This window comes from Myotis myotis, unplaced genomic scaffold (assembly GCF_014108235.1).
Source record: "Myotis myotis isolate mMyoMyo1 unplaced genomic scaffold, mMyoMyo1.p scaffold_m19_p_10, whole genome shotgun sequence".
Taxonomy (NCBI): domain Eukaryota; kingdom Metazoa; phylum Chordata; class Mammalia; order Chiroptera; family Vespertilionidae; genus Myotis; species Myotis myotis.
The window spans coordinates 64,197,550-64,214,303 of NW_023416314.1; the positions used below are offsets into that span (position 1 = coordinate 64,197,550).

The 16,754-nt window shown below is 42.1% G+C and overlaps 1 protein-coding gene across 4 annotated transcripts in view; it reads left to right on the plus strand.

The window, feature by feature from the left end:
• The window catches only part of LPXN (leupaxin), a 39,585-nt gene extending 24,039 nt beyond the window's left edge, over nt 1–15,546 (plus strand). For all 4 annotated transcript variants that reach the window (XM_036325792.1, XM_036325790.1, XM_036325791.1 and 1 more), the window contains 2 exons: nt 13,952–14,100; nt 14,428–15,546. In XM_036325792.1, coding sequence (XP_036181685.1) covers nt 13,952–14,100; nt 14,428–14,697 — 419 coding nt within the window. In that variant the 3' untranslated portion in view covers nt 14,698–15,546. The remainder of the gene's footprint in view (nt 1–13,951; nt 14,101–14,427) is intronic.
• Nucleotides 15,547–16,754: the final 1,208 nt, after the last annotated feature.

Consider the following 16,754-nt stretch of genomic DNA (forward strand, 5'->3'; position numbering starts at 1 on the left):
TGTTTTCTTATTATTTTTTAAAAATCTTTATTGTTGAAAGTATTACATATATCTCCTTTTCCCCCTATTGACCTCTTCTAGCCCACCCCCAACCCCTGCCCTAGGCCTTCACCACCCTATTGTCTGTGTCCATGGGTTATGCATTTATGCATACAAGTTCTTTGATCTCTTCCCACCTTTCCACCCTCCCCCTGCCTTCCCTCTGAGATGCCACAGTCTGTTCCATGTTTCTATGTCTCTGGATCTATTTTGTTCATCAGTTTATTTTGTTCACCAGATTCCACATATGAGTGAGATAATGTGATACTTGTCTTTCTCTAACTGGCTTATTTCACTTAGCATAATACTCTCCAGGTCCCTCCATTCTGTCTCAAAGGGTAAAAGATCCCTCTTCTGCCCTGGCCAGTTTGACTCAGTGGATAGAGCGTCGGCCTGCAGACTGAAGAATCCTGGGTTCGATTCCGGTTGGGAGCACATGCCTGGGTTGTGGCCTTGATCCCCAGTGGGGGGCGTGCAGGGGGTGGCTGATTGGTGATTCTCTCTCATCATTGATATTTCTCCCTCTCCCTTCCTCTCTGAAAAAAAAAAAAAAAAAAGGTCTCTCTTCTTTACTGCTGCATAGTATTCCATGTTGCAAATGTACCACGGCTTTTTTATCCACCCATCTATTTATGGGCACTTGGGCTGTTTCCAGATCTCAGATATGGACATAGGGGTATGCATCATTCTTTCTAACTGGTGTTTCAGGTTTCTTAGGATATATTCCTAGAAGTGGGATCACTGGGTCAAATGGCAGTTCCGTATTTAATTTTTTGAGGAAACTCCGTACTGTTCTCCATAATAGCTGCACCATTCTGCATTCCTGTCAGCAGTGTGCTAGGATTCCCTTTTCTCCACATCCTCGCCAGCACTTGTCATTTGTTGATTTGTTGATGGTAGCCATTCTGACAGGTGTGAGGTGATACCTTATTGTCATTTTAATTTGCATTTCTCTGATGATCAGTGACTGAGCATTTTTTCATATGTCTCTTGGCCATCTGTATGTCCACTTTGGAAAAGTGTTAATTTAGATCCTTTGTCAATTTTTAAATTGCATTGTTTACCTTCCTTTTGTTAAGTTGTATAAGTTCCTTATATATTTTGCATATTAACCCTTTATCAGATGTATCATTGCTGAGTATGTACTCCCATACAGTGGGCTCCCTTTTCATTTTGTTGATGGTTTCTTTTGCTGTACAGAAGCTTTATATTTTGATGTAGTCCCATTTGTTTATTTTATCCTTAGTTTCCTTTGCCCTAGGAGATGTATCTGTAAACATATTGCTTTGGGAGATGTCTGAGATTTTGCTGCCTAAGATTTTGTTCTTATTCCTGACCCTTTCTATATTATCTGTTTTTCCCTCTTTCTGTGTTTCTTTTTCCTTCTGTTTTCTGAATTGTCTTGATTTTTTCCTGACTTCTTTTTATGTTTGTTTTGAACAAATATAACTCATGCATGGATTCAGAAAGCTTCTTTATTTGTCTTTTCCTGTCTTTTTGGAATTAATTCCATGGGGAATGTTTTGTCCTCTCTCCAAAATAAAAACTTGGGCAGTCCCATGTCTTTTCTGATTCCTCTTTTCTTTAAAAAGTTTGTAATAAATTTATTGAGGTGACATTTGTTAATAAAATTATCTATTTCAAGTCTACAGTTCTATAACACATCATCTGTATATTGTTGTGTACTCACCACCCAAAGTCTAGTCTCCTATCACCGTATATTTGACTCCCTTTACCCTCTTCATCCTCCCCCCAAACCCCTATCATCTGATAACCAAGATCCTGTTTTCTATGAGGATTTTTTTAATTTGCTTGTTGCTTTCTGTTTTATATCCCACATATAAGTAAAATCATATGATTCTTATCCTTTTCCATTTGATTTATTTGGCTTCGCATAATGCTCTTGATATCTGATCCCTCCAGAGTTGAAACAGAGATGGAAGGAGTTGAGACTGGAGGGCAGAAAAATTTAATTTGTCTAGTATTGTTATAAATCTTCTTTATGCTATCTGGTCCTGGTAGATGTTTAACTCTGGCTTTTTTTTTCTTGAATCTTTTTGTGGATTTAGTACAGGACCAATTGTAAACTCAGGAGGACTTGGGCCCCCCAATTGTAAACTCTTAATTGCCCTTCACTTATCCTGGTTCTCCCTTGGCACATTTCTTTGAGGATCCATTCCACACAGATTCATTTTTGCAGGATTTACATTATTTCCTCCTGCTGATCTCTTAGAAATTATTATAATGGTTCTGGATCATCTCTTTCACTCACATTTGCATATATGGATCACAGGAAACTTGTACCATTCTCTTACAGTCAATGGGATTGAAATTAATTTTTATGTGCATCTCTCTTTTTAACTGGTGTACTTTCAGCCAGACTTTCACCTATGGACTTTTTCCAGAGATAAGTCAAATACCCCACTAATGGCAGGATACATATACCCAGCTCTCTGAATGGTCCTATTAAAGTCCCTCTCTTGACTTGAATTAACAAGAGCCATGCCTCATCTCTTTTGACAGGGGTGGATACCCATAGCACAATTTTCTCCAAAGAATTTCCCTTCTCTGAATTTCCCTTCCTCTTTACCTGTTTTGTATCCTCAGTGTGAGTGAGGAGTTCCAGAATCATGAGAATAGACCATGGCTATCTTCTTTGAGGAATGTCTTGTAGCTCAATTTGGAATTGGTATCTATGACATCTCAGTGCCTTCCATCTTGTTATATTGGTCTTGGACAAATCCTGCCGATCTTTGGTTGCCCATTTCCTACTTAAGAATGAGACATTAAAATGCTAATTGGGATATAGGCAGAATGTGTAGACTGTTGGACTCAACTGTGTGGTACTTAGGTAGGATGCTCTGGCCATTTTGCTGGGAGACTCCTGAATATTAATAGTTTAGGTCTTTAATCTTTTTGCTGTTGTTGTTATTCCTCACCTGAGGATATTTTTAGAGGGAGTAAAAAGGAGAGACATCGATGTGAAAGAGATACATCCATTGGTTGCCTCCTGCACGTACACTGAATAGGACTGGGGAACCTGCAACCAAGGTACATGCCCTTGACTTGAATCGAACCTGGAACCCTTCAGTCTGAGGGCTGACACTCTATCCACTCAGCCAAACTGGTTAGGGCTAGGCCTTTAATCTTGAATCAATTCAAGAGATGCGCTCTCCCAGCCTTATGAAAATATTTTTTAAAGAATTAGAAAATGTTTCACCATTCAGAATGTCAACTTGTATGTAATTCCTTTTTTTTTTTTTTCCAGTAGAAAGCTTTACTTCTTTCCTCATGGAGCCCAGTAGCTCTGGTTTGATATCTCCAGAATTAATTACTGTATCTTATGGTAGGGTGGGGAATCTAATCTTCTAATAGCTCCTCAGAATTGCAACCAATCCTGTTCTCAGTCTTGAGACTATTTTATGCATTCAGTTCCTGAGCCCCTCTGATGTTATGGAGCTCCAGATGGCTTTAAGTTTTATTGGCACCTCCTGTCTCTGGAGATGTAGGTTTCAGTGTTCTTGTTTTTGCCAAACTAGTTGTCACACTTATGCCTACTTTAAATTTTTGAAAATTTTATTGATATCTCATCTGTGGCATCTCTTTTTCTTTTCTCCTTTTCCCATGGGTCTTTCTATTTTAGATTATTCTTTAACTATCATGTCAGTGATGTTTCAAGCGGAAGTGAAGATAACCCTATGTGTCTTGCCCTCACCAATGTGGACTCTACTAATGTCAGGCCTGTTATTATGTATATTTCTAATTACCATTCATTTAATCCCATCCACAACTATGTAAGACTAATTTTATTTCACATTTTATCTAGTTATAGATGAAAACACTGAACCTCAGAAAGGAAAAGTGATTTTCTTAAAGTCATAAAATTGGGAAGTCAAAGAGTTGGAATTTAAATTAAGGTCTTATTTTAGCAAGTTTCATATTTGTTTGTTTTTCTACAACATCCTAAGTGCCCTTTGACAGAGTCTCAATTCCTCTTCTTCTGTTGGAACTTTGTACTTTCTTGGCACTGACATGATGCACTTTATTTGAAAGTAGACCTGGATTGAGTAGCACTGATATAATCCACTAGCTAAGTGCTTTGTAGTAATTTGCGTGTTCACTGAAGCTTGTTCAATGCTTTTCACAAATCATTAGGTCTTTCATTTCTAAATTGCACTTTAGGTAAGCATATTTTTCATTGGGATTTTAAATCTAAAGCATATTGAAATGTGTCATGGTAAATTTATATTGCACCAGTAGCCATAGAAGTCTAAGGGTTGAGTAAATAGTAAATAAGAATATAACCCAGAGATAATTATGATGTGGAAGTTGCCTGAGAACAGAACAAGAGGATAAAGATGTATTTCAAGAAGAAATGTAAGTTAGACACAAAAGGAAAATATCCTATTCATAGGATGACCGGGAAGCATCATTGCTTTTGATTTGGGCCTCTTCTAAACTGACAGGCAGGTTAGGTTATTTATAATTTCACATAAATATGAAGCCACACATAAGCTATATTTATTTAGACAACTGATTAAAAAGGCCATTTACTAATCAGAAGCTCCTCTTGAGTAGCATTTTTGTTTTTATTCTTTGCTTTCTGTAAATGGGTCTCCCACTATAGGGTTAGTCTATTAATTAGGTAGCATCCTGCCTTACCCAAGTCACACACAGAGTTTCTATAATGACAGCTAAACCCTTGAGCCTCCTGGGAAATTAAATTCATCTGCATTTTTTTGTTTCAGTTCAGGGAATTCCTCTTTAAGCCTCAAGTTTCTAAGCACATCAGGCTTTAACACCCTCCCATAGGGACCAGGTCCTCATTGCCTACCTTCTTTTTAATTGTTCATTATCCAGGCCATGCAGTTGCTCCCTAATTTCCCTGGTGGATAAGAGCCGTACCAGAGTGTGTACTTTTAATTGTTAGAGTTTCTCATCCATTCTCCAGAGGTAATTGGCCCCAGAGAGAGCCTCCAGGCAAGTAGGTGCTGAAACTTTCTCAGTTTATTGCATAACATATGCAAGGGGTATCACAGCAAGTTTGGCTTATTGCTTTTGATTCCTCTCCTGAGACTCACCTGAGTTCACACAGAGGCTGTTACTTCCCTGCTATCTCATTCTTATGACCAGCTACCCTGCAAATGCCTAGATGAGGGTCATTCCTACAGGCAAGCTCAGTTTTAGGTCATTTGCATCGCCTGGGGACTTGTCTGAAATAAAAATTCTCAGGCCCCATCCCAGACCTACTGAATCAGAAACTCTGGGGTGGGGCCCAGCCAGTAATCTCACCATGTGATGGATGCACAAGAATGTATAAGAAATATTGGGGCACAAAAAGCAAGGAAGGGGTTGAACATGCTGATTTGTTTTTCTTAAATACTAGGCTTGCCCACAGTCAGTTGCACTTGATCAGTCTCTAGAAATTCTTTGATAAAGTGAAAAAAAGTAAGCGAGCTCATCTCTGTCTCAGAGAAAAGAACACAATTATTAGTTTAGAATGTTAGATCTATAGGCCTCAGAAGTCTGTTAAACTATTTTCTTTTCCACGACAGCATCATTGAACAAGGCAAGGCATATCAAACAGTGACTGGAGATCATGGGAAGATTACAGCCACCTGATTTGGGTCCCATTGCCTTTTTTCTTTTTTCATTTGGCTGCTACTATCAAAATAGATTTCTAGAAATAGTGTTCTTTGTGGGCTACTTTCCAATCCACTGAGTATGCTTTACTTTTACTCTCTTTTAGTAGGCACAAGTGGAGCTTTCATATTTGCAGAGATATTGGCTTATGATAGTTGGGTTCAGCCAACACTATCAGGTCCCACAGAGAGGTCAAGGTCAGGATGTATTGAGATTTCTGTGTAGTTCTTTTTGTCTTTAGAATTCATCCAGTAGGACTGTACAGTCAAAATACTATGTTTTAAGGACACTAGAATGAATTATTGCCTTTCCTTGGTCATATCACCAATTTGTTATGTAGTTTAATTTGTTTCCACTTGATTCAATTTTTAGAGATAAATTTTATAAAACAATAATTGAAACCATGTAATTATTATTTTTAAACATATATTTGAGAGAGGAAGGGAGAAGGACAGAGAGATAGTGTGAGGACCCCGCAGGGGGACCCTCGCTCTGTCCCACCGACCGACGGCGACCCCAATCAACCGCAGGAGACGTCACTTGATGCAAACGGCATGAGGCTTTATTCCAGCGCGCGCTGGGGCTCAACCCGTACTCACTCACGCAGGAGTAGAGGAGTTGGGCCCCCAGCAAGCGGTTTTTCAGCTATTTATATGCAAAAATCACACATCAGGGAGGGGGGTGGCATGCAGGAGGGGGAGAGGAGAACAGAGAGATTTCAAAGGGGTCTGGTTCGTGTCTTGATAGGGCATTCCTGCCTGGTGTTTTATCTCAAGGTTGATTGAAGCCCGGTTTACTCAGCCTGCCCTTTGTTGGGGCTATCTCCTGAAACAGCCTTAGGGAGGGCGTCATTCTCTCTGTTCCTATCTCTAGTGGGGGAAGCCTAGGGAGTTGAGATAAAACGGGCAGCTAGGCCTGGCAGCTGGGCCTGTGCAGTTTGTAACATTCTTTTATTCTTTCATTCCCCCATTTGCTTTTTGGTAAGTTCTAATCATGGAACTTCTGTCTCTAGACATTCCTTTTCGAAACTATCTCTCTGGCGGAGAGACTGGTATTGCTGCCTGAGCACTAGTACCTGCACAGCACTTATTCCTTCTCTGATAAAGGTGACCAGTCGGTTTAAGATACAGGGCCCAAGATTAAGAATTAAAAGCAATATAATAAGAGGACCCATAAGGGTGGATATGAGGGTCCACTGAGTCCTGGACTTCTCTATTTTGCCTGGGCTGTCTTAAGCCGGGTGTGATGAAGCCACGTCGGGATCCCGTCGACCTGACTGCCGTGGGGGTGGTCCTTTCAGTCCTTGGGTGGCAAATTTCTTTCACCAGGTTGGAAGGGATGAACCGGATACAGGCAGATCATCTTGGACGTGCTTCTGGTCTGCTTTCTGGGTAGACTGTAAAGCCTGAAAGAACTTGAGTAAACGGGTGAGATGAGTAGTACAGGGTCTGGAAGAGTCACTAGAATCTGTAAAGGCCCCACTGGTTTTAGGGCAGCCTCCTGGGCTGCTTTGTCTGCAGCCTAGTTCCCTCCTGCTTCTGGGGAGTCAGTGCCAGTTGGCCCATCGTCCTTGCTCTGCTCATGTCTGTCTAACTGCTTACTATATTACCTCAAGGATCCTGGCTCTGAATTCTTTCAGGGAAAATGGGCGTTGAATTCTCTTCTGTAGTTGCTTCGTGCTGAGGAGGGACAGAAGTTTCTCTCAGAGCCAAGAGATCCTTGCTATCTGTCAGAGGGACGATGAGGCCTGGGCACAGAAGGAGGTGGGCTTGTGACCTGGCAGAGACAAACTGTAACAATGGTCTGGTGGGAGGGAAAGAAAACATTTCAGTTTTAATAACCTCTGTTGAAATAGGATTTTTCTTCTTAAAACTCCTCTATGGCTATCAAAAAGCCAAATCAAGACCAATTTATTTACTGTATTCAATTTGGCCTGATGTTTGCATAAACACAACAAGAATGGTAACTGACTACCTGTGCTGGAATTTCATGATTGAATCTTAATGTGCCCCGTAGGGCCAGGAAGCCAAGCCATCCAGCTGCCATCAGGCCTGCCTGCTGTATCTGCTGCGTTAGGTGAATCCCTCACCTGTAGCAACTCCACCTGAGCCCATGCTCCAGGCTTTAAGGCCCATCTCAGTAGCCCTCCTACTCATTGCGGCCCAGAGTGTATGGGGTTCCGCAGGGATGCAGAGGCATCCTTATTGCTCCCCTTCTACTCTTACCAACCGCCAGTGATGGTAGGGCATGGGCCTGACGCTTCAGTGCCAGCCATCTTCAGGGCTCCCAAGCAGGATACCAGGCTTTTCCTGTGGCACTTTTATTGGCTTCAAGTCTTCAGAGCTCAGACAGAACTCTTTAAAACATGATACTCCAGTCAAAGTTTTCATTAAATAAAACCACTACTGGAAACTGGTCTTATTGAATTTATGCAAAGAAATGTATTGCCATGACTTATTAAGCATTGCCAAATTTCAGAGGAATTATATAAGGAGAAAAACATACTGATCTGCTCTAAGATCTTCTGATTTTTCTTGTTACTGCTCTTTTATCATTTTCCCTAAGTACTTTGGCATAACTATTTACCCTCTGTTTAGGGAGGCAGAATGTAAATTATTTACTCTTTCTGACTTACTGGCCTGTATCATTTGATTAATTTTCTTTTAACATTTCTCTTCTCCTTCTTATCACATATACAACCTTTTTTTAAATTTCATGCTTTCAAATTAGCCTTTAAACCTTCTTTCTATGTCCTTAAAAAAATGCATAACCATGCCTTAGACCTTCTATTCCAAACAGGCTTTTCCCAGTTTTCTACAGTTGAGGTTTTGTGTCACCTCTGACATGGGCATGGTCACACAGGCCCACAAGATAGTATACAGGCTGCCAACTGTCAACTGTCTCTCGATAGAGACTAAAACCTGATGGGTATTCTCCTTTGCCCAGTTGGGCACCTGCCCTCTTGGCAGCTAGACACCCTTTACTTTTGGAGTTCACCCCACATAGTCCCCTTCCAGGACAGCTAACACATAGCTATAGCAATGTTCCTCAGTGTGGGAGACTGGATATTTGCCAGTTACAGCTGCATTTAAACCTGTAAGAGAATTGAAGGTTAATACAACACAGTAATACAATGAAACATAATAACATAATATTGGCATCATGGCCTCTTCAGGCAGTCAAATCCTCTGCTACTGAACATGAGATATGGCAGGGCTATACAAACGTTTTAGGGAGGTGACTAAAGTCCATACTTTGACCTTTCTATATAAGGTAAAATTGTCCTTGTCTTTCTGAAGCCATGTTTATGAAGATGCAGGCATCATCTGAGTCTATTATGCAATTTTCTGCAGGTATAGTCCTTTTCAAGTTGGGGTGAGTCCTGGGGTCGTGAACTTCTTTACCCATACCGAGTCCCCAGGCTGGAAAGGATGTACAGAGTCCGAGGTGGCACTGGCAGGGCATCTCGAACAAGCTTATGGATGGCTTGCAATTTCTGTAAGAGATCACATCCAAGTAAGGGGTACAGGCATTCTGGCATGACTAGAAACGAATGAGTTACCGTGTTCTTTCTGAGGTCCACAGTCCTCTTTGATGTCCAAGGAAAAAGGCAGTTTGTCCGGTGGCTCTTAGAACTGGTGTCTTCTTAGATGTTACTCGTCCCATTGGCTCTGTCAAGACTGAATAGGCTGCTCCAGAATCACCAGAAAATTATCCAGAGGTTTTATTTATCTACAAATAATTACACCTAAGTAGACATATAAACATCAAATAAACATCCATATTTACACCTTTTCAGTGAACAAGTACTTTTACAGTCTTGGGAATTTTGGCAGATAACAGGAACACTGCCCAAGTCCCCTGATGGGGGCCTGACAAGAACAGATGTGGGGGCCTTTGGCTGGGGGGTACAAAGTCTCCATTCTTTCTCTCTCGGCACTGCTAAGGACAGGATCATTGGAGAGGTCTCTTCACCTAGGCAAGGCTGTGCTGAGTCATCTGGGGCAAAAGTGGTTTCTGCTCAGTTTCCCTATTTTACTTGTCCCAGCTTACTGGTCTATTAAGCATTCTATTTTCTTAAAATGTATTCTGGCACAGGAGAAGGTTGTTTGCTGCACAGAGGCAGCTAACCTCTACACAACTGGGCTCGGACATCTGCCCAGCAACCTGCAGCCTATAAGTTCAATATGCAGCCTCAGGTTTTTCTAACCCAACGAGGTTTCGGCCAGTCTGAGTCAGACTCCTCCTCCTCTCTTGGAGAATTTCAAAGTCCTGATAGCTCCCAGGTCCAGGGAGAGTGCCTTTTTTTGTTAACCCTTAGGGCCCTGCTTTTTGCCTTTTTACCAGTTCCCTTTGTGGCAGAGCAGCAACCAGGCCTCTTTCAAGGGAGCGCACTGGAAGGAGATATTAACCCCTCCTCTTCCAGCCTAGGGTCTCCCAGGGGCCCAGCCAGAGCGTCCCCCAGCAAATCCCGGAAAGCCGCTGCCCTTTTGCAGTGGTATGGACTCAAGCAGGGGTTCACTGGAAGTAGCCGGCAGCGAAGCGCTCACTGGCTTCTGCCTGCAGCTGCTCGAGCCCACAAGCTCTGCCCCGCAGGTGCCCGCCAGCAGCTGCTGCAGCTCCTGTAGGCTCTCCTTGACTGTGCACACGCCTCTTCTCCACCAGGGGCTTCCGGGCCTTGCGGGCAGCTCAGGCATTCAGCCCCCCCTTTCTTTGACCTGGCTCTCAGGGGCTGAGTCTACCTGGCAAACAGTTCTAAATCACCAGGGGGGCTGTGGATTCTAGCTTTGTTCCTCCTCCGCTTTTCTAGCGGGAGTTCAGTTGTTGTTTTATTTTATTCTTAGAAACCTTAATCCTTTAATGATTACCAAAGGTGAACATTCGGCAATTTTAGATTAATATTTATGAACATATTTTAAATGTACTTTTACTCTTAAGATATATCTAGACCTTTTGTGATAAAACTAAGAACAGGTATCGGTCTGATTCAGCATTGGAGGAGTTAAAAGAATAAACCAGGGCAGAGAAAGACTGTGCTTACAGTTACTTTTTGTAACCTTGAAGTTCATTGATAAGACCTGTTAGGTTTGCAGCCAGCAGCATAACTGCCAACCCCCCCATTCTCTCAGCCCAGGCTGCTTTTCCTCACAGATTTTTTTTTTTTTCCTTTTACTCTTTTATAAGCAATCTCAGAACTAAGCAATCTTGGAATTACAGCGATTTACAACCCAGGTAAGAGCAAAGAGCAACTGATAGACAGAAATTTATATTAACTAAGTGGGCTGATTCCTTCTGTAGTGGCGAGCAAAAGACTCTGAGAACTGCTAGGGATTCTTGCAGCCCACCGTGGGTCCAGTCCAAACGTTCAGCCAGATGAATTAACAGAAATGCAAAATAAATCAAAGTAACTTTCACTTTACACAGACTAGTAATGAGCAGCCAAAATAGATAAACACTCGTATTCACGCTCTCAGTAGACTAGCCCAGACTGAAGCTGAGCAGATAAACAAAACAATGCCCAACTCCCCAGACGGGCATGGGGGCACTCCTGGCACCCATGTCCCAGAACAGAATTCTTGACCAACGTTTTGGTGAGAACCTACCGGAGGAGTTAAGACTGCATCCAGTCCCCCCTTTTGGTAGCAAATTGGCTAGTTCCACACAAACAAACAGCTGTTCACTCATGCTTCCTCAGTGTTTTAGCATTCATTTTAATTTTACAATCTCTATTGTATTCCTTTAAAAAATTTTTCAACATGTAATTAAGAACAGCAGGTTTTCTTTGTTCCGACCTCATGATGATCGGTGACGAGAGACAGACAAGGGAGGGGTGATCTGTTTTCACAGATTTTCACTCAGGTACCCGCCTGACCAAAGTTGTGGAGCCACACAAAGGAGAGGAGAGGGCAGGCCCCCTCCCTCCACACTCGCACACTTTCACCAGACATTCATTCAGCAGAGGCATTTAGCCACCACAACACACAGTTTTTCTCCATCAGTAACATTTTTAAGAATAACCTTCAAAAATGCAAGACATAAGTTTTTTATCATTTGAATTCAGTAAGCTTCAAGGTCCCAAGTTCTCAGCAGTTCTGGAAAACCACACCTGAGGCTGGCAAGCAGGTTTGACCCAGCCCTTGACTTTAAAACGACCATAATGCTTAAAGGAGTAGTTTGAGTCTGTCCCATAGCGTCCGTCCAGTGAGTCCACAAAATCAAACAAAAGAACACAGACACCAAACAAACAAACAAAGACACCTAAGAACAGCCTTCCGACCCCGCGGAAGAAAAACTGAGTCTGTCCCATAGTCAGTTCGTATGCCACCAAAAACACAAATAACACAGAAGTTGCAGACACGAGGACCCACTTCCCCCTCCTCGTCTGCCACAAACACGTAGCGGAATCAGACGGGCGTGATCCTGACAATCTCTGATCCAACAGCTGAAGCCGATCAGCGCCCTTACTAAAGGAGACTACCAGGCGTCCCTGGCTCTCCACCACCCTTGGGGCGTCCCCCAGGGCTGCAACCTGTGGTCCTCCAGGCACGTCTACCGACCACTGTTCGGCCACTCTCACGAGTTGCCGAACGGCTGCCAAACCGAAAACGAAAGCGCGCACTCAAATCCAGACCGCTTGACAAACACAAGACAAAGACAAACAACTCGGGGCCCTCCTTACCTCCAAGGTCGGCTCCGCGGATGAGGGGTGGCCGTCTGATCCCGGACGAGCCCCCAAATGTGAGGACCCCGCAGGGGGACCCTCGCTCTGTCCCACCGACCGACGGCGACCCCAATCAACCGCAGGAGACGTCACTTGATGCAAACGGCATGAGGCTTTATTCCAGCGCGCGCTGGGGCTCAACCCGTACTCACTCACGCAGGAGTAGAGGAGTTGGGCCCCCAGCAAGCGGTTTTTCAGCTATTTATATGCAAAAATCACACATCAGGGAGGGGGGTGGCATGCAGGAGGGGGAGAGGAGAACAGAGAGATTTCAAAGGGGTCTGGTTCGTGTCTTGATAGGGCATTCCTGCCTGGTGTTTTATCTCAAGGTTGATTGAAGCCCGGTTTACTCAGCCTGCCCTTTGTTGGGGCTATCTCCTGAAACAGCCTTAGGGAGGGCGTCATTCTCTCTGTTCCTATCTCTAGTGGGGGAAGCCTAGGGAGTTGAGATAAAACGGGCAGCTAGGCCTGGCAGCTGGGCCTGTGCAGTTTGTAACATTCTTTTATTCTTTCAATAGAAATATCAATAAGAGAAATATCACCAATCAGTTGCCTCCTGCATGCCACCCCAGGGGGGATTGAGCCTGCAACCCGGGAATGTGCCCTGACCCAGACTGGAACCGGTGGCCTCTTAATTCCTGGCTCAATGCTCAACCGCTGAGCCACACCAGCTGGCCTAAACCATATAATTATTTAGGGACCTTTGTATTCATTAAATTTCTCTGAGATATAATTAACAAATCTTTTTCTTTGTCCTTTCTCTTAACTTTGCCTACAGTGTTTTTTGGACATGCATAAGTCATTAATATATATTTTTAATGTAGCTAAATTTATTATTTAACTTGCTTTTGAAATTTGAGACATTTTATGACAGTTCTTATTTCATTCCCAGATTAGAGAAGAATACATCCATTTTTAATTCAAATATTTGTATCGTTTGAGTTATTACATTTAGATCTTACATCCATTTGGAAATTATTATTTCATATTTCTTTATTTTTAAATATGAGGCAGGTTTTTTCCAAGTGCCATTTTAGATACTGGAGATTCAGTGTGACAAGACCAACAAAATCTAGTTTCTCTCAGAGCTAATGTTCCAATAGGAAAGACAGACCACAAAGATGATTTTAGATAATGGTAAATAAAGGCAATGAAAAAGACCAAGTGATAGATATAGGCTGGAGAAATGCCTTTTCGATAAGATGATATTTTAGCTGATTTATGAATGACAAGGTAGGCTAGCCATATTGAGGCCTGGGGCAGAACTGTCAAGGCTATCGGAATAGTTAATACTAAGGCATCAAGAAGCAATAGCCCTTAACATTGTTAAGTGTTCACTATGACTCAGGAACAATACTGAAAGCTTTACCTGCATTATCACTGTATTTTTCAGAATGGCCCTTTGAGGTAGGTATTTGTTATTAGCTCCATTCTGAATACAAAGGCACCAAGTTTGGGAGAGTTTAAAATCATTGGCCTCTATTCAACCTCCAACTTGGCTTCCAGTCTCAAACTGCAACAATGAACCTTTGATTTTTCTCCCTCTAGGTTTTCATGAGAAGGACAAGAAGCCATATTGCCGAAAGGATTTCTTAGCCATGTTCTCACCCAAGTGTGGGGGCTGCAACCGCCCGGTGTTGGAAAACTACCTTTCAGCCATGGACACTGTCTGGCACCCAGAGTGCTTTGTTTGTGGGGTTTGTACACTCAGTTACTTTTTGGATTTAAGGAAAGTCAGGGGTTCTCCTCTCTGAGAGGCAGAGCTGCCAAGAGGGTTCAGAGCTTGGGATGAGGGATTGATGTGGGCTTCCTAAAGGAGACACGAAACACAGCATTTGTTGTGGCATTTGTTTTCTGTTTTGCAAGTGGGCCATATTCTAGCCTTCATTTGTCAAGGACCCAAGTGAATTCCTGCTACTTACTGGCAGGTAACTGGCAGAAATTCCTAGGCTGAAAGTTTTACTTTGCTGATGTTTTATTCCTGACATCTGCCTTCCTTTCCTTTCTCTTCTCTCCACCCCCAGGACTGCTTCAGCAGTTTCTCCACTGGCTCTTTCTTTGAACTAGATGGACGTCCATTCTGTGAGCTCCATTACCATCATCGCCTAGGAACACTCTGCTATGGGTGTGAGCAGCCCATCACCGGCCGCTGCATCAGTGCCATGGGCCACAAGTTCCATCCTGAGCACTTCGTCTGTGCTTTCTGCCTGACGCAGTTGTCGAAGGGAATCTTTAGGGAACAGAATGGCAAGACCTATTGTCCACCCTGCTTCAATAAGCTCTTCCAAATATAATCTCAGCTGAACCCACAGCCCCTCCAGATCCCCTTTAACATTTAAACTGAGAGAGGAAAGAGTACATTTGCTGTTATGGACCTTCTGCTCAATAGGCTTACGGAGAAAGTAAAGGTGATGAACAAAGAAGGGAATGTCTAGCTAGATGTTAGGCTTGTCGCCTTAAGTTTCAGATTTCTAGTCTTATTTTTTTAATTGGGTACTTGGATTTAGATCTGGAGCATGCTAGCTAGTGCCTCTGCAAATATATTTTCCACATGCACACATTCATTTCATAACTGGTTTTCTCAGATTTCTCCATTTTCACCCCTATGATGGCCCTGCTCACATCTAATCTTTTCAAATTTCCATATTTCCATGTGACTCAGTTCCCCACAATCATGGCTGTGGACTTTATCCTTGCTGTCAGGAATCATGATAGCACTCTTAAGCTCCTTGCATCTCCTTTCAGTGTCTTTCTTTTTTTCAAGAGGTATTAGATTTTAACTGGACAAATTTGAGTGCTGACATAATTGACAAATAAAGTGGCTTGTGTGTGTGTGTGAAATATTTTTTCATTGATTTTAGAGAGAGAGGAAGGGAGAGAGAGAGATACATTGAGGTGAGAGAGGAACATCAATCAATTGCCTCCCATATGCACCCTGGCCAGGGATGGATCTTGCAACCTGGGTATGTGCCCTGATCAGGAATTGAACCTTCGATCTTTCTGATGTATGGGATGACACTCCAACCAACCAAATCACACTGGCCAGGGAAAGTGGCTTGTGTTTTGATGACTCAATATCATGTAGTTTGGTAGATGATCCTTCTGCTTCTCATATTAATAAACTAAGCACTTTGTGCAACTAATTACATTTGTATCGTGCTTCTTGTTTACATCCATACAAAAGCATTTTTTTAATTAAAAGGAGGGACTCCTTTTCAATAACTTTTTAAATTAATTTGGACCTATAACATTTATTTTATTTGCACTTAGATAATTAAATCATCTTAAAAGATGGCAAAGCCTCTTAAAATTGTTCTCATCACTTTGTTTACTGAAGGAGAAAAACTGTATCTGCACTGGGCACTTGCAAATCTTTATTTGCATATAAACGCATGTCTCCAAACTAAAAAAAAAGTATATATTAAATATGTCCAGATTTCTTGTATATCAATTACATCTCAATAAAGCTGTTCTTTAAAAAATGAAAATGCATATTCATCAACATCACAATTGTCTCATGAAGACAAACAGGGTGGCTGTTCTTAGAACATCTCTGAAGACAGATGTTATAAAAGATCATTTACCATTTTCTACTTTGGATTAGGAAATTCAAGCCCCCAATGAAAGTCTCCACTTAATTTTTTCCTCCTCTGCAAAATATTATAAGTAAAGTTGTAGAAATGCTAGTCAGGTTATTAAAGAAAGCTTACCTTCTCATGTCCTACCTCAAGTAAGCCTCAAAGGAGTCATCCTTACTCAAAAGAGATAGTGATGAGATCTGTACTATATCATTTGTATCACGGTCTTAAAGACATCATAGGATTATTTGTTAAAAAGTAGATTAAGGGACTGTGGAAAACTCCTTAACTAAAGGTATTTCTTGAAAATAGAACTGATTTGGTGTCTAGATTGGTAGGGGCACAGAACTTCTTGGAGAACTGATAGATTAAATGATTCTTGCCAAGCTTTATTATATCTATCTGGGTCCTGCTATCTAATGCCTTTGCAGATACATTTTTCACATGCACCCATTTGTTAGAATGAATGATAAGGGGTTTTGAGAGTTAAGAGGAAGTGGTAACAGTTATAGGAACTTCAAATGCATCCAAGCTATGTAGGAGGCCACACAGATAGGGAGCCATCTGGCCTCATGTCCTATTTGGTTGGCTGAGAGTACCAGACTAAGCAAAATTTACATTCAACTTCTTACCAGACGAAGCAAAATTTACGTTCAACTTCTAAACATCCCCTTTACTGTATCTGACTCTATGATGTCATATGCAGGTGTTAATATGGCAGTGTTCATGGTTGCCTGGGCGATTTGACAAAGTAAACTTGGGGTTTTAGCCTT